This window comes from Barbus barbus (genome assembly GCF_936440315.1).
Source record: "Barbus barbus genome assembly, chromosome: 21".
NCBI lineage: Eukaryota > Metazoa > Chordata > Actinopteri > Cypriniformes > Cyprinidae > Barbus > Barbus barbus.
Window position 1 is genome coordinate 15050294 of NC_136749.1, and position 20831 is coordinate 15071124.

Genomic DNA, 20831 nt, shown 5'->3' on the forward strand with positions numbered 1-20831 from the left:
GCCTGGTTTCTCCCAAGGTTTTTTTCTCCAGTTTGTCACTGATGGAGTTTTGGAGATTATGACATCACTGAATTAAATAATGAAATGCCTTTAACTGAAAATTGAGTGTTTAATCTTGTCATTTTACATTATTGACACTATTTTCCTATTTTGATATTGGGAAGTTGCTTTGACACGATATTGTTAAAAGCGCTATATAAATAAAGGTGACTTGACTTGAATATAATATATAATATAGTACATGTGACTAAAACGCACTCACATCCATTTTATTACAACTGTTACAAGTTAAACATCACAATTGTATATCGTAATTACAGTTTAAAAGAGATTGCAATTGCTCTGTTACAACTGTAATAAATGTATTACGATAACATTCTACAGCGCTGTCTCACGCTTATAAGCGCACATACTAGAAGTGCAAAGGTTGAATAGGTTTTAGTTAGAGAAAATCAAGCCTGATGTTATACTTTGTTCTTATTTTGAATCAGTTATTTTCTCTCTATCAATCTCTGTTTGTTTTCATTACTTGAATTACAGGAATAGCTATACCTTTTATGAATGGGTGGGTGTCCACAAATACTCATGCAAAGTACAAAATGTCACATCTTTTCACTTTATTGGGGTCATATTTCAGAATGCTTAAATATTTAATTCATGCTTCATTCCAACATGACTCATGTGGCTTTACTTAAGGAGTGGCAACTTATTTTCTACAATACTAATATGAAAGGCTGAATCATCACTCACTCTTGTCATCAACTACCATATATACTTCAAAATAATCTCGAGTTTCTCACCACCACCCAACATCAGAAAGGTGAGTTTGATTTATTTTATATTGTTTTATATTGTGTCTATGTGTAGATATTGTACTCGGAATTTAAAAGTAGATTCAAGAGCAGTATTTGACTGTTCATTTAAATTTTGTGGGTAATTTTTGCAATAGTCGACTCAATCTGTAGATTAGACTCAAAAATGATTATTGTAAATTAAGGAAATAAAATGAATATGATCGGAGTATGTTTTACAAGTAAATACGATTTCTGTCTTTTTACTTCAAAATTTCATGTTTGATTCAATGTTACTTGCAGATTTTGTTGATTATTGCTTATTAATAAATAAGTGACATTATTGCACATTTTGTTGTTTGTTTTTGGCATCTAAGAGGGTTTATTTTGAACTTTAGACATCATAAATTTCACGCTTTCGTGAGTTTTAAATATTCCACAGTTAACTGTGATGTGAGTGCTTGGAACTGATCAAATCATTTTGAATTTTCTCACACCAGAAAAGGGAAAAAACATTCATCATATTGTCTAAATCATTAAAAACTTTAAACAATATCTTTTCAGGCTACCAGTGGTATCTTGATAGTTGGAGCTGCTTTCAACTTCAGCTTGAAAACCTTTTATATATTTTTATGAAACTTTTACTCTTCTGGATTGTCTTACAAATAATGAAACTTGTGATTTTTATATATGAAAATATGTTCTAACTGTAATCTTGTTTGTTTGTTTTTGTTTTCATTTAGAGACTATGGCTGAAACCTTGAAACTCGTCACATGGAACACTTGTGGAATTAGAGACACTGATCTAGAACAGAAAAAAACCAAGATTGTTCAAAGGCTGAATGAACTACAAGCATCTGTTGCGTTTCTTCAAGAGACACATATACAGTTGTGTTCAAAATAATAGCAGTGTTTTTTAAAACGTGAGTAAAGCTCAAAATCCTTATAATACTTTTTTATTTCCATTCATTGGGAACACTGCACATTATATTTTACATCAAAACATGAAGAAAAACTATCAATATTTTAATTACTTTACAGAAAATGAAGAAAAAAAATGGTATTGGGCTGTTCAAAAAAATAGCAGTGTCTGCATTTTTCATTACAAACTCAAATATTTACTCAAACTGAAAAAACGTTAAGATTTAGCATTCCTGTGAATCACTAAACTAATATTTAGTTGTATAACCACTGTTTTTGAGAACTGCTTCACATCTGGGCTGCATGGAGTCAACCAACTTCTGGCACCTGTAAACAGGTATTCCAGCCCAGGATGATTTGACAACCTTCCACAATTCCTCTGCATTTCTTGGTTTTGCCTCAGAAACAGCATTTTTGATGTCACCCCACAAGTTTTCTATTGGATTAAGGTCCGGGGATTGGGCTGGCCACTCCATAACCTTAATTTTGTTGGTCTGGAACCAAGATGCTGCTCGCTTACTGGTGTGTTTGGGGTCGTTGTCTTGTTGAAACACCCATTTCAAGGGCATTTCCTCTTTCCTACAATTTTTCCTCGCAAATTGTATCCTCTTCAGCACATGTCTTTTTTTTAACAGTGGGACTTTGCGGGGGCTTCTTGCCGATAGATTAGCCTCACACAAGCGTCTTCTAATTGTCACAGTACTCACAGGTAACTTCAGACCATCTCTGATCTCCCTGGAGCTGATCGTTGGCTGAGTCTTTGCCATTCTGGCTATTGTTCGATCCATTCGAATGGTAGTCTTCCGTTTTCTTCCACGTCTCTCTTGTTTGGCTTTCCACTTTAAAGCATTGGAGATCATTTTAGCTGAGCAGCCTATCATTTTCTGCACTTCTTTGTTTTCCCCTCTCTAATCAACGCTTTAATTAAAGCACGCTGTTCTTCTGAACAATGTCTGGCACGACCCATCGTTCTCAGGTTTTCAGAGAGAATTGGATGTACAAAATGTGCTGGCTTCATCCTTAAATAAGGGCCACCTGAATTACACCTGTTTCTTCACATAATGAATGACCTCACTGATTGAACTCCACACTGCTATAGTTTTGAACACGCCCCTTTCACTTAATTATTCAATTACACAGACTCAGGAGCATTCATATCATGAACGTTGGGTCTGTTGGTTTCTCTGAGTCTACTACACCTACTAGTAAATTATTTGCCATGTAATAATATGATTTATACCAAAAACAGTGATTGATCTGGTTAGTCGTGTTGGACTGCTATTATTTTGAACACAACTGTAGGTATCAATAATGTTAGCCATGTTAAAGACTTTGGTGGTTGGAAATCATTTTACAGTGTTCATCATCCACGTAGCAAAGGTGTTGCAATACTGATAAAAAATGAATTGTCTTTTGTGCACATAAAACATGATATAGAACCCACAGGCAGCTACATTGTACTTATCTGCAAATTATACGGTAAATGGTGCACTCTAGTGAATGTATATAACCATGCAAAAGAACACAAGGTCTTGCAGTGTCTTTCTGAATATCTTCGTCAGACTGCCAGAGGTGTCTTGATAGTTGCAGGGGATTTCAATACAGTTCTAAACACAGATCTTGATCGGGAGTATCCAACTGGACATGCAGAGCCCCTTAGACCGTATCTGGAGGAATTCATCTCGTTTTTAATGCTAGTAGACATCTGGGGACTTAAGAATTGTTGTAAGAGAGATTCATTTACTCGTCTTCCATGGAAACCATCCAAACAAAAAAAACAAAAAACATCAAATCAGAAGAAAAAAAAGATGGGTGCATCAAGACTAGATATGTTTTTCATGCCACGAAATGATGTGTGGCTTGCTGAGAGCTGTGAAATCTGCCAAGTTCAAATGGATATTTCAGATCACCTCCCTGTAGTTCTGAGTGTGTGTTGGCCAAAACCAGAGTACACTACAACCGTTCACTCAAAAGACCAGATAGCTTGTTCTAGTAGCCTCAAAAATATGGTCTTCCGAAAGAGGCCTTATAAGAGGAGAGCAGGTGAAATCGTGAAGGTGAAGTTTTGAAAGCTTTAATGTCTCTTGTAGAATATCAAACCCCACTTGGGGACAATATGGAAACCTTTAAGATTAACAAAGAGCAAAAATCACAAGAACTTAAAGAGCTTTTTAACCAATTGGTTACAGAAGGAATTCCAAAGGGCTTCACTGACAGCGTGATAGAAAACGGAAGGCACCACTTTAGAGCAGATTACATGATACTTGCCACTATACTTGTCAGGCGACTGGAAAAATTTCTTCAGCCCTCATTCAAAAGTAAACCAATGAAAAGGAGTTACAAACTTTTTGTTGTTGTTCGTCTTTGCAGGACGCCTGAAAAAATCAAAAGGGATTTTTTAAAACAAGCTTTGAAATCCCTGAAGCACATCCATCCATCACCCCCTCGTGACTTCAGGATTGTGGAAAACCTTCTTCCAAACACTGACCAATATAAAGAGCTTAGAAAAGGCTGCCCACTTACACCGACTCTTTTGACAATGGCTCTGAAACACCTAGCCTGTAACCTAAAGAAAGATTTGGAAGAATCTGTGGTTGATGTATGCCATCATAGAAAATGCATTACAATCTACATGAATGCTGACAAATATGTCATTCTAAAGAAAAAAATAAACAATTTTAATTTCAAATCAGGAATTGCTCTTTCACCAAAAGTAGGCCGGGTTTGGAGAAAATGAAGTAGGCCGTAGAGGTGGGCAGCAGGGGATTTGTCAGCCACTCCCTGAGCAAGGCCTACGGTACGCTGGGCATAACAGGTGCTAACTGAAGAAGAGCCATAGGCAAATGTGGAGGCAGCAGAAAAAGATTTCAGATGGCTCTGGTTGAAGAGGGGAGAGCAGTGGGGGCAGTAGAATGCCACTTGGACACAGGCCGGGGTCTGCTCAGCCTCAGTCGGGTCGCCAGGACGAGGGTGTCTGTTGTAAGACCCAAAACACCCAGTGATTCCTGGAAACAACACTGATGATGTGTCTAAGGTCGTGCATCAGAAGATGTTTTCTGTAAACGGGATAGATTGTTAGGATGGAGATGACTATGTGATTAAAACTGAAAATGCTCTACCTAATTAAACAAGCTTATAAAAGCTGAAATACCAAACAACTTAGGAGAGTAAAGTGGATGTGTCATAGTCCTGCAGTAGGGACTATGTGTGTAATGTAAGATGCCTAAAGGCTGGAATACACTACGCGGTATTTAAAATCTGAACAGATTTTTAAAACACTAGGCATCATACACTTACTGACTTTGTAAATTCCTTTGTAGACAGAGGAAAACTGGCCATCATACACTACAAGACTTTGAATTCATTCCGATCACAACCAACTCATGCAGAAACGTGCACCTTGTTGCTAGGAAACGATTGACAAATGAAAACGATGTATTCTAAAATTGGCTGAAAATATCAAACACGTTCCAACCATAGATGTATCTATGACCATAGCCATAGATCTATGGTTCCAACTAGGTGTAATCAGAGTCTGAAGCTAAAAAATCAGTCTGTGACCATCAATTTTCTATGGAATCTGTCATCTCTAATCTGCAGACTGGCTCTGACTTTCAGCAACTATAGCATCAATTTCTCCAGACTGTAAATCAGTGGAAAATCAGGCCAAGAATTGTGCAGTGTATTCCAGGCTTAAGACAGCACAACAAGGAGACCGGAAGGACAGCTGAGCTGACTGTCCTTGTAGTTGCAAACCATGTGTAACCATGTGTCCGCCAGTTGAAAGAGCCTTGGTGGAAGAGTGAGGAAACATCTCATAGCAAGAACTGGCAAAACAAGTATGTCTCTCTAGATATCTGTATCATTTTGTATAATTTTTCTGTTACTGTTTAGTGTTTAATCTTGTGTTGTGTGGTCTTCAGTTAAGTTATTTAGCGATAAGAGAATGTCTCCATCAAGCTCTACCCTTTAATGTTGTAAATAATTATCCATTGCATTTCATTCAGTATAATATCACTTTTTGAAAATGTATTGTAAATGTTACTACAGTTCTTGTGCAGTCCATCACATTTCCACAGTACCAAATTTCACTCAGAAGATTGTGTTTACGGTCCTAACAGTTATTGGCTCCAATAGGATTGTGAATAGAACATTCATAGCAATAAAAAAACTGAAAAGCATTTTCTGTACTCTTTACTTGATGTTTATACCAAGTATATCTATAATAAAAATAGATATAGTATAAAAATAGGTATGCTAGATTTTTTAAAAAGCACTTGTTAGAAGCAGCAAAAGAGGACAGCAGTTTGTAAGCGTTTTGTTTTCTGTTCTCATAAGATTGTAGCGCGGTTGTCGTTGCTATGAAACATTGTTTTGATTACTGTGTTTTTACTGTGGTAAACGCGTGCTCAAGTCGCGTTTGTTCTCGCGCGTCATATCGCGTGACTTTACATATCCAGTTTCGGTTTGCTAAGTAAGGCGTGGCCAAAGCCAGTACAAGTAGCTTAAATGAATGGTTGTTGTAAAGCGAATGAACAAAGCAGCTCAAAAGTATAAAAATGAAAAATAAATCCAGAAGCAAATCCTATAATTTGTCAATCACGGCAACAAGTGTCAGTCTGGAACACACAGGGTGTACATATGTGGCATTCACAATCACCGCTTAGACAATTAATATAGAACTGTAATGTCCAAATTAACAAACGTTATTTATAGTTGCAGATCTATATAGTTACACACAGACTTTAGTAATTTCTTGGTTCAGTTGGAAGTGTTTTTTTGTTTCAGTGAGGAGTTCATGGCGGCTCATAACACTGCACACCTCTTTTTTTGTGACACTCCACATGAACTTCTGCGGCTCCGTGCGGAACAGATGCCATCTAGAGGAGACACACAGACCTGATATGCACTGAAGGTCAAAACATGAAGACTGTGACTTGTCATATAATTACAATAATTATTACAGCAGAAATTAATCTTCTCTCCTATTAATCTGTTATTCACTTATCAAAATAATGACGGGAATTTCAAAACAGCTTGGCCACACATGAATAAAGAAAAACACAGAAATTTACACTGTAAAAACAACAGTCTGAAAAGCATTAGCTTTTATTTTTGTAGCTCATTTTGCCGTGGAAAAATGGCTAAGACAAAAGTTCTTCACAGAAGATCCTGATCACTTCACAAAAATGTGAAACACTCTAATTACAACAAAAATGACATTCATACATACTAAAAACCATATTTAAAAAGTCTATAAACTGATTGTTCTGTTTTGGCAGACATGATTTACATCTGAAAATATGAAGTTGACAGAAAACCATCAGAAACTAGAAGAACAAAAACATTTATCATTACCACAGAATATGTATTAACATTCTAAAACTTAGAAAGGGGACAAAATGACTTCACTATTATTAGAAGTGAATTATTTTTTTTTTAATAATTTTAAACAATCATTAAAAAAAACAAACAAACAAAACACATCTGAAAAATACTTAAATTATTTAAATAGCCCAAAATAAGAAAAGCTGGAAATGTTTCTATTTTGATCCTCTTGCATACGAATAAGAGAATCAATAATTATGTGAGAAAACAAACTAATTATTCTTATATCTATATTAGATATAAGCATCAAAACAATATTTTTTTTTCTTTCCTGATAATATGAATATTCCATGTTCAAATTTACAGTTAAATAAAATATTTAAGAAACCCTCCTTTAAAAATGATACAAATGTTTAAAAAAAGAAATCAAACAATACTAAGGATATTGTTTTCTCTATAATCAATACATTATTCCAGACTATCTGAAAAAAAACAAAAAACAGAATGCTTATGGATCACTAAAAATAATTTTGCATATTCCCTCATTAAGCTTTTGTAACATATAATTGACATACACAAATAATAATGTGAAAATACAAAAATTGTATGTTGTATGAACCCAATTAAGTGCCTTATTAAACACAAACACGCAGACCAATCAGAGGAGTCCATACTGGGAAAGGACTGATCATGCCCCACAAGTGATAAACAGGAAGTAGTTCTTTCTCTTCCTGTGTGGTCCAGGCAGGCCGTCATTCAGTCACACAAATTCCAAATTTCAAATAAATCTGAAAGAATTTCAAGACACAAAAATTCCAGGATATTCCAGAGTTCTGCCAGGTTGCTTAAAGTCAATACAGCAAAATCAATTTAATAAATGCTGTGGTCTGGCTTTGGTTTCAATGTGTTCCTTTTTTCAAAGAGAAAAAAAAAACAATTGTTGCTCATTGGATATGTTAGTGATCACATGTATGAATGGTCACTCTGTCCCTGATCTTCCACTCAGTAGTACAAACAACAGGAGCGGGAGCTTCATCCTCCTCGTCTTTGGCTCAGTTTGTTGTACAGTAGGACAGAGGGGGGAGCAGGGGCTTGTAAAGGAATCCCTGACTCTTAAGGACAGATGGATTAAAAGAAAATGAACAGTAAGATAAGCTCTTTGAAGGTAGATTAGTGTCGCTCTGTTACAGAGTGAACTTTTATCAGAGCAGACAGGAGTAAGAAGCCACTGGGAGTGGACGGAGAGAGAGAGAGACTGCCAGAAAGGAAACGGAGGTATGGAGATTAATAGCGTGACAAAAATGACAGAGCAAAGGAGTATGAGAAAGAGAGAGAGTCTGTCGATCTGTGTGTGTGTGTGATCCACAGAAGTAGAACAAGCATTTACTGTAACGCAGCTGGTTATGGAGGAATATTTGCCGCAACAGAGCACTTGTTTTTAGGTTTTAAGAAGAGATATTAGAGAAAATAAGGCAACACGAGGAAGATGAGGAGGAGAGAAAGTCGTCCCACTGTCATCAGATGGACAGCGCTGCTGTGTGACGGTCTCTCTGTGGCTATAATAGTCAGAAACCCCCCCCCCAAAAAACAGACAAACAAATAAATATAATGCAAAAACACATATGCAAAGAAAAAAATGTGTTTTACCCATTTTAACATTCATGTAATTATGTAACGTCTTTTATGTCTCCTCAAAACTAATAATGCAGTTATTTATTAATAAAAATAGACTTAATTCTGTTTGTAGTGGTCATAAAATTTTATAAACCATGATAAAAATGTACATATAAATTACATATAAATACATACACACACATGCATATACATATGTATATGAAGAGTCTGAAAGGCTCCTATGTTTAGGTTCTTTTACTCTAATTGCAATGTATAGGTCCTTTTCTATGCAATCAAAGTGAAATATATAGGAGCATTTTTAGAAAATGAATTTCAGGCGGCACTTAGAGGTTCTTGCCTCTGAACCCTTCATTTATTATTTGATGATTTAAATTGAATTATTTTAATCAATAAAAAAATAGGAATTTTGTAATTCTACATCAAATTATAAACCAAGGGAAAAAGTCTATGGCAATAAACACTAACCTTCTTGTCTTGATGATTCAGCTGTTGCTAGAGGATATAAAAATAGGGAGGGAAAAAGACAGACAGACATGTGAAGTGTAAGTACTTTATACTTTTTTGAAGAAGAACAAGAAGAACTACAAACTTGGAACATCATTCTTGAGAACAAATGAGGAGAAAAACGCACATAAGACACATTTACCATTACTCCGGCAGAAACACACTGAAAAATTACTAACGGCTGCGCAACCCCAAAATACATCCTCAATGCAAATTCTCTTAAAGGTCGCACACAGAAAGATAGCGGAAAAAAATGAAGGTGGAAGGAGATGAAAGATTTTACAAGAAACAAAAAAGTGGACTGGGAGGATGAACAAGATAAAGGAAAGATTTAGAGGGGGGAAAGGAGCAAAGACTGAACAGAGAAGGGCCACAAAAGCAACAAAGATAGAGTGATGGAGCGAAACACTGGAGAAGACAGAGAAGAGAAAAGACGAGAGGAGCAAGTGTGAGAAAAGCAGAGGGAGAACGAACAGGGAAGCCGAGAACCTGAAAGAAGGTCAGACGCCAAAAGGAAAGAGACGAAAGTGGGAAGGAGGGAGGGAGTTTGTGTCTGAGTGTCACTCTCTCAACAGGGGGTCAGACTGAGAAACATAATGGAGAAAAGATGAATGGAGAGAGGGAGCGAGAGAGAGACATACAGAGATATCGCAGAAGTGGAGGAAAGTAGAGCGTAGTAGACTAAACAAGAGCAGTTGCCCAAAAACTATAGAGCCAGCTGAAAGTAGAAGACAAGTCTACAAACAAATAAGTAGTTCACACTTAAGATAAACTTAAAAAGAATCAACATGAAAAAAAAAGGTTTAATTTGAGTGGTATTATATGACACTAAGGTTTTGTTTTTTTAATCAGCTTCTTGCCTTCATTGGTATGTTTGTTTAAAATGGACTAATAACAATAATAAAAAAGGTTTTAAAGTTACAATTAATTTCATGTACTCTCTCAGTTAAAATACAAACTGCATGTTTAATAATGGAAAAATGGTTTAGACTATAGCATGTCACACCACAGGACATGTCAGTTTTCCAAAAGCATTTCACATCAATTAATTGGCTGCTCGTTAAGCCAAATCAAGTTAACACATGTTAGTTCAAGTTAGTTTAACCCATTATTAACACTTGACCAAACGGAGAGAAAATGCAGATAAAATGAAACTTCCTCGATAGAAAAGAACTACAAATGAGCATCAAAACGATAGAAACATGTCAAATTAAATCATAGTAAATTAAAAGTTCAAAAACATTATATTTATAAATGTAATGCATTTATAACGAACCACTAATCAAACATTGTTCGACTTCATCATATATAGATCATGTACATTTACATTAAGCCATTTAGCAGACACTTTTATTCAAAGTGACTTACAAATGAGGACAATGGAATTAATCTAAATAAAAAAGCAATAATATGCTACTGCTATGACAAGTCTCAATTAGCCCAACTCAGCACACACAGCAAGGATTTTTAATATAATAAATAAGAATCAAGGAGATAGAATAGAAAAAGAAGAGAGAAAGCTAGTGTTAGAGGCTTTTTTAAAGAAAACAAGCAGTTAGAAAACAAATAGAGTGCGAGTTAGAGGGTCAAATAAAGATGTGTTTGTACCATAATGTACCATTTTTTTCCCACATTTATCTTTCCACAAATCAAATCTTGGAATACAGAAAAGTACGATAAAGAATTTTCAAGCTTTAAATTCATTTGAATACTAACCTAGTTTACATGACAAGGGCATGACATGATTCATCTATACTTGTTATACGTAGATTAAAGGATTAATCTACTGTGGAGGAACCCCCCTCCCCTACTGTTTTTCCCAAAATAACCACAAGATAAAGTCAAGATCATTTATTATTGTAACTATGGACTACATTGACAGGCGTTATGTAGAAGTTTTCACTGGTGATGTACCGGAGAGAAAACTGATTTCACAGTAAAAAATAAAAAGTGTTTCAAAGCTTGTTGTTTTGTTGAACATCACAGTTATATATGATTTGAGAACAGTGGGGCTTGTAGATAGAGAGTACGTGTTATTTAATAAAAATATTATTTTATTTTCAGTGTGACAATTTTTTTCGCAAACATAGTGTGTGGGGTCAAATGCCCCCAGGGGGCAATGGGCAATTACTGTAGTTATTCTGTTCTGAACACCAGATCCTTTGTTTTTCCATCAAATTAATTCTAACATGTTGGTTGAATACAAATATTTGGACGGACTTTATATTTAAAAATTACCTCAAGTTAGCATCAGGTAATTAACAAGGGAGTTAGAATCAACTAACTTTTTTATATTATAATTTTGTAATTCATAATTATTGATTATATTTTAATTTTAAGCTAAAGCAGAGTGTACTCTTGATTTTGCAGTAAAGATTTAAAGCAAATTGCTTTATCAGTCTGGGGGGCATTTAACCCCACCCATGGGGGCATAATTTGGCACAAATTAAATTTTTGTTCAAAATCTAACAACATGAAAACTCTGGACATTTTTCATACTTGGTTTATAATTTATGTCATTGTCACTAAAACTATGATAACTTAACACATTTAACTTTTGTTTCACTGAAGAAAAAAAAAGACAATCCTTAAGGGGGGCATTTTCCCCCTAATATAGGATTTAGCTATAATTGTTTTAAACAAAAATACAATGAATAAATAAACAAATCATTATTAATATGATTAAACTAATTGAAATAAAATACTTTTTACAATACACAAAAACAGCATGCAATGGCTGGCTTTGATATGCTGAGAGGAGTCTCAATTAAACAATTGTTCACATAACATACAAGAAAAGTTAAAAAACTTAAAATAAAAAAAATATACAAATATAAAATGCATTAATTTACAAAGTAATGTAATGTAGGCATGTATTGACACAAAACCTTAATCAGGCATTAAATAAAACTATGATAAATAAAATTTGTATATATATATTTTATATATATTGTATAACTATTGTATAATATCAATTATAATATGATTATTATTGATATTTTCTTATCTTCTATAATTACCATTAAAATATTCCAAAGTAAATTATCTACATTTATTTTTTTTTTTTTTGGCATGTCGTTTTAAATAGAAATGTCAACACCAGGGGTAAAAGAGAGACGATAATTACAGTCTTGGAGAAAAACATTATTTGGACAAAAGTTTAAACCTATTTTTTTTCTCTTACTAAAGTTAAATGAAATGTTTGCTTTAACAAAATGGCAGTTTTTGTTTTCAAGCACAAAATGGCTGCAGTTGCGCTTTCCTTGCATAAAACATGTCTGCCATGATGCAGAGAACGCCTGGGAAGAGGATGCGAGAGATGGAGAACAGACAAGAGGGAGAAAAAGAAGAAAAAAGAGGGCTTCCCTGCTTCATTCATCTCTGCAGTTTTAGCCTTTACTTGTTATTGCAAAATGAAAACATGCCAAAAACGTAACCGTATAGCTCTTGTTTATATTTTCAGAAAAATCGCTCACTTCAAGAAAAAAACTACACTTGTGTAAAGGCACCGAATTAGTGTTTTTTCCTTCTCGCTTTGGAAAAACGCTCTGGTGAATGACAAAACTAACAAGGCGAGAGAGGTGAATAAAAGGGGGAGGACGAGGTATCCACTGAGGTGGTCAGCACAAAACGAACAGAGTTTTGGGTTTTTAAAACAATTAAAAAGATTGAGAAACGGACAGAAACTGGAAAAGGAAATGGTGTGCTCACAGCAGGACCGAGCGGGTTAAAAAGAGTAGAAAAAGACAGGGATCAATTAGAGAGAAAGTAGAACTGACTGAAATGGTTTTTCACAGCGGGGGAGAGAAGGACCAAGTAAGACGCTGAATGAGGGAGAGGAGGGAAAAAAAACAACAGCAGAATTAATGTTTTGACAAGTTGCCCCAAGTAAGTGCAGGGAGCAGAGCAAAGTGAATAGGATGAAAGATGAGGGCACCCGGGAGCTGTATTCCATGAGACGTCGCTCAATCAAGACTGAATATTGGCGACTTTTTGTTTTGGTCGTGCTTTTATAGTTTGAGCGAGGTGTCTTGCTACCAAGCTCCAGGTAGAAACATCACAAAGCTTTTGTTTTCTTTCTTCTCATTTTGCGTTACATACGAGTGAGGGGATGGATTTAACTGCGACACAATGCCAGCTTTTGGGGATCCTTCAAGCATGAGACTGTTGCTGTTCAGGGGGAACCATTTAACTGTTACACTCCATGAATCCGTCATGCTCTTTAATGAGCGCTACATTCAGTTATTTCCTATTTACCAGAATTCTAATAATTCGCATGCAGCTCAATACATTTCACATTAATAGAAAAGTTTATTTCACAGCGTTAACCAACCTTGCAACCAGCTTGTGACTGGATTCCCTCTGGTATTACCGATCTATTTGCAGTCCATAGCTTGTTCTGCTTCCCATGAGCCTGGTCATTAAGGCTCAAATGACCTAGTGGAATGAGCTCGACTTAATTAAACTTTAAATACAGCTTGCTGCTGGTGCCGCATGACTGAGATTTAGCTCTGGCTGTAATGTTGTTTCCACGGCTCTGGTTCTGAGGCGAATGCTGACAGGACCCTCAGTCCAACACGGACTGTCAGATAAAAGACCTGCCACAGGAAGGAACCGAAGTCGGTTTGTGGCACTACCAGGAGGGACAAACACCAGCTGTGCAAAACATGCCCTGGCGCAAAGTCCCGTCACACACCTCTCCTTTCATTCGTCTTTACATACAAATGATCAGAGGAAAACAGCACAGGAAAAATGCTGTAAAGGTGTGCAAGAAGGTGTGCGGAAAAGATGGAGGGTGGTGGAGAATGCGGAGATATATGAAAGCAAATGAGCATAATAAGAGCAGGTATTAATTTTAAATGTTGTTTTTAGGCTTGTAGAATAGAAAGCTTGAATAAAATACATTTTAGTTGATATCAGGAAGGGTTGAACCATGGTCAAATGGCAATAAATATTACAATTTAATGCAAAATATAATATACACACAATTGCTGAATTTAAATGGACATTTATTTTACACAACAGAGATACAATGGTGTTGTGTAAAATAATTAGCTTGTCATGGACATGAAATGTTAATTGGACTAATAAAAAAAAAAAATTATATATATAGTGAATAAATAAAAAAGTAAATGCATGAAAACAGTATAAATTCTGCTAAAGAAAAAATAAATTCTCTTTTACTGTTTGAAAAAGAAATAAGAGAGATATGAAACCTCTCCAAAAAATTATGAATAAAATATAAATAAATATATATAAAAAAAATGTTTTACATTCTTCTTATTGCACAAAAAATGCTAAAAATGTACGTTATACTTTGAAAAAGAAAGAAAGGAAAAATATACTACATACTGGTAAAGCACTGCTAAATATACGGTTTAAAAAAATAATAAGAGATACAAAACCTCTCCAAAAGATTATAAATAAAATAAATATCAATAAGTTAGAAAAATAAAAAGTATTTTGTATTATCTGATATTATATAATATTAAATTATATTTTTTATTATATTATATAACATATATTCTTCACACACACACGCACACACACACAAAATGCTAAAAAGGTGCATTATACCTTGACAAAGCTGACAAAAGAATGAATGAATACTCATGTTAATTTGCCAACCAAGCACAGCTGTCAACTAAAATGCTTAAAAATGGTCAAATATATATGTATGAATAGAAATAGGCACGTCTATAACTATTCAGGAACACGATGCAATGGACAGATGGAATGGAATATGAGGAGAAATCCAGAAATGGACAGAGTTTGAAGAGAGTGGAGACAAAAGTGTAGTGGATAAGACTCTGATTAGTTTTGCTCTGGTAACGACAGATCATAAAAATGAGGGAGGGAAGGAAAAGGAGAAGATTAGTGCCACTCCAGGAACGACTAAACAGTAGGAGGAGAAAGGGAAAAAAAGGAGGGAGGGAGAAGCAGGGATGCTACAGTTTAGTCTGGATTAGTTTCGGTCAGAGAACAGAAAAAGAGGGAAAAAGATAGAGAGAAAGTGAAAGAGAGGGATAAAAGAGATGAACCATCTGAAGCGAGAGCATGAGAAGAGGAAAATGTGCAAAGACGAGGAAGAAAAGTTGTCATTCCACACATTCATTAAATCATCTAACACGGATAAAGTAAATGTTAGTCCGATTGAATGAAGAACCTTTTCCTCCTCAAAACAACAAAAAACTCCATCTTCCCTTATCAAATTTTGCTCCTAAAATAAACAACATCCACCTCAGATCATGATGTTTCACATACAAACATTTCAAAATCAATTGCACAAGCATTTTCTGCTTCAACCACAAACTAGAAACTAGAGATTTCTCCCTGAAGGTTACACAACACATCTCCTTAAAGGCTTCAAGAATTTGATTTCACAACAAAGTTTGTTTGATTTACTTTATGTGGAACAAATGCAATGATTACCCACTTTTAGTAACTTAGATATTTAAATACAGTGCTGATCTCCAGTCAACCTAGCCTGTAAAGAACATAAAACATTTTCAAAGCTGAATAAGTACAAATGGTGTCATGAAAAGCTAGAGAGAGTGCGAGAGGCGAGAAGGCAGGTTTGGGGCCGGGACAGGACTTGGATATTGGGTTCGACAGCTGGGTTGGTGTGCGTGTCTGTGCATGTGTGTGAAGCAGGAGGTGGAATTGGGTCGGACGGCTTACGGACTGGACTGCCATTCCCACTCTTACTGGGCGGCATTCCCTGCTGATCCCACATCAGCCAAGCCGAGCGGAAGGTCAACATAACTGCAGGGGTCTGAGAGCCTGCCTCACTCCACGCACAGGACACGCACACATACACACACACACACTAACACGCACACACACACACACGCACACACACACACACACACACTAACACGCACACACACACACACACACACACTAACACGCACACACTAACACGCACACACACACGCACACACTAACACGCACACACTAACACGCTTTCACACATCATGTTATAGCAAAAAGAAAAAGAATGGCAAATAGAAATATGTACAACTACGTTAAAATGTAATAAAATATCAATTGACAACCGATTATAATAAATCTGATTTCATTGTTACTTACAATCTACAAAAATATACATACAATTTCTTGTTTCAAAACAAATGTATTTGGCATCATATACATATACATATACATATACACACACACACACACACACATTAAGTACATTTAAATTCACTTGACTATACAGACCGTATTTTTCTACAGTATATTATTATTCATCTACTGAAAATATACATACAAATTTCAATTTCAAAACAAATGTATTTTTCATTATGTTTACTGTAAACTAACTAATGAGTAATAACAATAATAATTAGTTTTTGTTCATACATTGTATATGCTTACATTATTTATATAAAAACTAATTTTGGTTCTATATTATTTATCTACAAAAATACATACAATACAAATTTGCATTTCAAAACAAATGTATTTTTATTATGTTTATTGTAATTCAAATTATTATTCTTATTAATAATAATCATAATAATACATTTATTTTTATATACGTTGAATATACATACATTATTCGTATATGCATTTGATTTTGTTGCTATATTATTTATCTACACAAAGTGTAGATAAATAATAAATGCCAATTTCATAACAAATGTAAAATTTTTATTTATGTTAATGTTTTAATTATAATATAAATGTGATCACATATTAAAATTATTACATTTTGATTATATAATACATATATATTTTGATATGTAATTATATTAGTAGTAGAAGTATTAGACGTAGCAGGAGTAGTAGTCATCGTAATCAACAGAAAGGTTGGTAAAATTGGACTCTGTTGCTATATTTATTTACAAGAAAAAAAAAAAAAAACACAATTCAATTTAAAAAATGCTTTATTTGTGTTATTGTTGATTATAGTGTGTGTGTGTGTGTATATATTGTACAATAAAACATAAAAATCCTCATTTGAAAATAAATGTGTGGTTTTCCATGTACAGCAATATAAGGCGGATTTTTAGCCCAAAACAAGTATATGACTTTCTTTACAATTTATTTAGCTATTTTAATCTGCATTTTCACCATTGAGTCAGAGAACAAAAAGAAGAAGATGATGAAAAATAGAATGATGAACCAGAGAAAGGGGGAATGCATTAGCAGAACAGGGGAAATGGGAAGATGAGGACAAATCTGCAGAATGTAGGCAGAGAGAAGGGAAAGCGAGCGAGCGGTTGCGTGCAGAGAGAGGGGCATCTCTGATTGCGTGAGAGGGTGAGTGTGGGGGGGGGGGGGGGGTGACATGCTTTTTTCCCAAGGAAATAGTGTGGACAAAAAAAACCTAGATGAAAAGAGTACTGTACTTACTCGGTGGACAACACACAGTGACTCGTAGTTTCATACATGGGAGGGGGGGTCCGTCGTCTGTGGATAGTGCTGGAAGGAAAGACAGAGAAAGAGAGAGAGTAAAACAGGAGACTGATGTCTTTGACACTGGGAAAGAGGAATCGAAATTTGTTGCCACCAAATCGATGCTTTAGACTGCTCACACAAAACACAAATACACACATAACCCAGAGCCATAAAAAGACTGCTTGACTGGATGGAATCCGATGGAATGGCTAATGCATTAGCGCTAGCAGGAGCTGTAACGGGCTAGTTAATGCTGAGCTCAGCACGACAGACAGTGAGCCGTTCCACAAATGATGGACACTCTGATGCAGTGAGATGGGCTCTATGCAGACATTCACACTTCATAAACTTACATGATTACACCGTTACAACATTATTTACACACTTGGAGGTCGTATTTGCTTTCAGCTCATCTCAAAGTGTGATCCAAGCATGACTGCATATATTCTTTCTGAACAAAATTCCACAACACAGTTGCATTAAAATGCTCAAAACACAGTTTCCTCAGTGGGGGAAAAAAAAAAAGAATTAAATGTGCTCTGATTATGAAACATTCAGGATATTGATGATAATGTGTATGTATTTTACATTACACTACACTTCTGCTTTGTTCTTTACTGCAAATTAAAGGTTGCGTGAGTGTTTATGCCCTTTAGGAAGTCGGTTGATAGCATATAATGATATTCATTTAAGGCTTTACTGAAACTGCAGCTTGTCAAGCTGCTCATTTAAAGTTGTTCAACTGCAGTCAAAAGAAGCTTTTTGAAAAAGTAGTTCAAGATACAGCAAGCAGACCGACACTGAAACTGAAAAAAGGCCTCAAAGTTTTATGATTGAATTTTTGAGTCATTTGATGTCAATTTTCACACTTCGTCTTTATTGAAAGTTGAGCTCAACCTGTCTGACAGATTATAAGAGACCCAATTTCAGTCATAACACAATTTTGACAAAATGTGTAGTTACTGCATTTGCTGTGTCTAATTATATGTAAGATTCTTTTCTTTTTTCAAACTATATTCATCAGACACAAATATTCAGGAAAATATTCACATATTAGGGTGAAAGCATTACACTGCATTGTACACTAAATATCACCAATAACTCCACAATAACTCTAAAACATGATAATGAACAGCCCTATTTAATTAAAATTACTGTATATTAGTTAGTAAAATTCATAATAGAATAAAATTTTGTTACAAAATAAAAAAAGAAAATTAATTCCCACTGGTAAAAAAAAAAAAAAAAAAAGCAGAAAAGTCAAATGATTTGTAGATACATTTAATGCATGAAATATATAGGCACAAACCAAAATGATTGTATCAGACTCCATGAGACGACCATCTCCATGTCAAATAAAACTGATTTTAATAGGCTACTGATGAGTTTTTATCTCATGAGTACACACCATTTAATATATTTTGCAAAAAAAAAAAAAAAAAAAAAGGTCATTAATTTCTACATTAAGGAAGAAAAAATCCTCAGTACAACTCTAAATTGACGTCTCGTTCTGCTAGAGCCTGCTGCTGGTGTTTTTAGCATGCTACGTTAATAACAAGCGTAAATCTGACTTTACAAATGTAGTTCCAGACAGAATTCATGTATATGAATACGTATATAAATATACACACACACAAACACCCTGCAACCTAGCACGTGCTCTATAACGCTGTGTGTTTACACACATTCATACCTCATTAGCATCAGGCCATGTTATGAGCGCTGTAAAACTATAATGAATCTCTTCCCAGAATCTGAGCAGCAAGTCTGAGGTAGACATGCTTAAATTCAGGCTTGAGTGGGTCTGCTGTTTTAAAGAGCGTCTCTGGCTCCACGTTTAATCATAACCATAAATCTATAACAGCCATTTCAGTAACACACACCACAGCAGCGGCCATTTTCATCTAGTAGAGAGGCTTTTAACTGAACATCTAACAACCGCAGATACATCCATTTAGTATGCGCAGTAATTTCACATTGACAATAATGAGAACGGCTGACTCCAGAGGGCTCACTCTGTCTCTGTGTGTGTGTGTGTTTGTGTGTGTGTGTGTGCGTGTGGTTATGTGTGGGTGGTGTGTGTTTTGGCTTTCTGAACCCCATAGGCATTCGGCCGTACCTTTTGGGTTTGTGTTCATTGCATTTGAGTGACTCTGGATTTTTAAGCAAAAGTCTGAGGCCACTAGTAAAACTTCCTCTCTTTTTCTTATTGAATACATTTTTATTTTTCTTCAAAAAATAATACCAGCATAAATTTAAGAGGGAAGTTTAATTGAAAAATGGACATAACTGTCTCATGGTATTTGGTATGGAGGGTCAACTCCATACGGTGCACATGATAAACACAAGAAAAAGAACTCTCGTTTAAAATGTGCCATGTTTGTAGAAAGTGCACTCTTTGTGTTCATGTTTGTTTTGTGTGGTTTTGATTTATTTATTTTTTTTAAATACCATTTTCAAGAAAAGTTTAAATTGAATTGCTTTCAAACATGTTGTGTGGTTTAACCATCAAGGAAATTTTTTTTTTTTTTTTATATTTTCCTTGCACAATAATATCTCTAAATATTTTTAAAAGTAGTATCATGAATTAATAATTCATAAATATCATTACATTTCTGGGGATGCGGCACATGACAATTCACAACTTGTACTAAACCAACATGTCATAAAAAGTCATAAGTTCTTCTGCATATTTGGCAGGCAACATTTTTTAAATATTAACAAGTTGCACTTCATTTTATTCATTTTAATACAAGTTTTTAAAATGTTAACAAGCAGTTTTGCACATTTAATATAAAAAAAAAATATTATTATTTGTAATTTTATTATTATTATATTCAAGTTTTTAAAATATTAACAAGCAGTTTTGCACATTCATATTTTAAAAATAATATTATTATTATTATTTCTAAGAAATATTTTTCTAAGAAAACATTAATTTGATTGCAAAGTAAAACACCCTCATATAATTGTATTCAGTCGATGTATAAATTTATGTAAATTTTTAGAATATTTTTTTTTCTACATGTTGCTTGCAACATGACAAATTTGGCAAGTTTTTAATAATTAATATTTTATTTTAATTATTATTTTCTAAGAAATATTAAAAGCATTTTTATTTATTCTTAATACAAAGTATAGATGCTCATTTTAGAAGTGCGTCCAGTCAATGTGCATTTTTAGTGTATCTTTTAATAAGAAAAAAATGTCATGTCATTGACCCATGCCTCTCTGTTGGATGAATTA

The 20831-nt window shown here is 34.7% G+C and overlaps 1 protein-coding gene and 1 long non-coding RNA gene across 3 annotated transcripts in view; one reads left to right on the top strand and one right to left on the bottom strand.

Moving 5' to 3' along the window:
• The first annotated feature begins 597 nt into the window (after positions 1 to 597).
• LOC306887409 lies at positions 598 to 6149 on the top strand. Its single transcript, XR_013785678.1, has 3 exons — positions 598 to 1682; positions 3015 to 4763; positions 5974 to 6149. It is a non-coding gene; the product is annotated as an uncharacterized lncRNA (long non-coding RNA).
• A 636-nt stretch (positions 6150 to 6785) lies between these two features.
• Positions 6786 to 20831, bottom strand: part of LOC306886855 (ephrin-A4-like) — a 51592-nt gene continuing 37546 nt past the window's right edge. The window contains exons 3-5 of one of the 2 annotated variants that reach the window (XM_079444187.1): positions 17541 to 17609; positions 9141 to 9167; positions 6786 to 8596 (exon numbers count right to left, since the gene is read on the bottom strand). In XM_079444187.1, coding sequence (XP_079300313.1) covers positions 8499 to 8596; positions 9141 to 9167; positions 17541 to 17609 — 194 coding nt within the window. In that variant the 3' untranslated portion in view covers positions 6786 to 8498. The remainder of the gene's footprint in view (positions 8597 to 9140; positions 9168 to 17540; positions 17610 to 20831) is intronic. The other variant, XM_079444188.1, reaches the window with a different exon arrangement.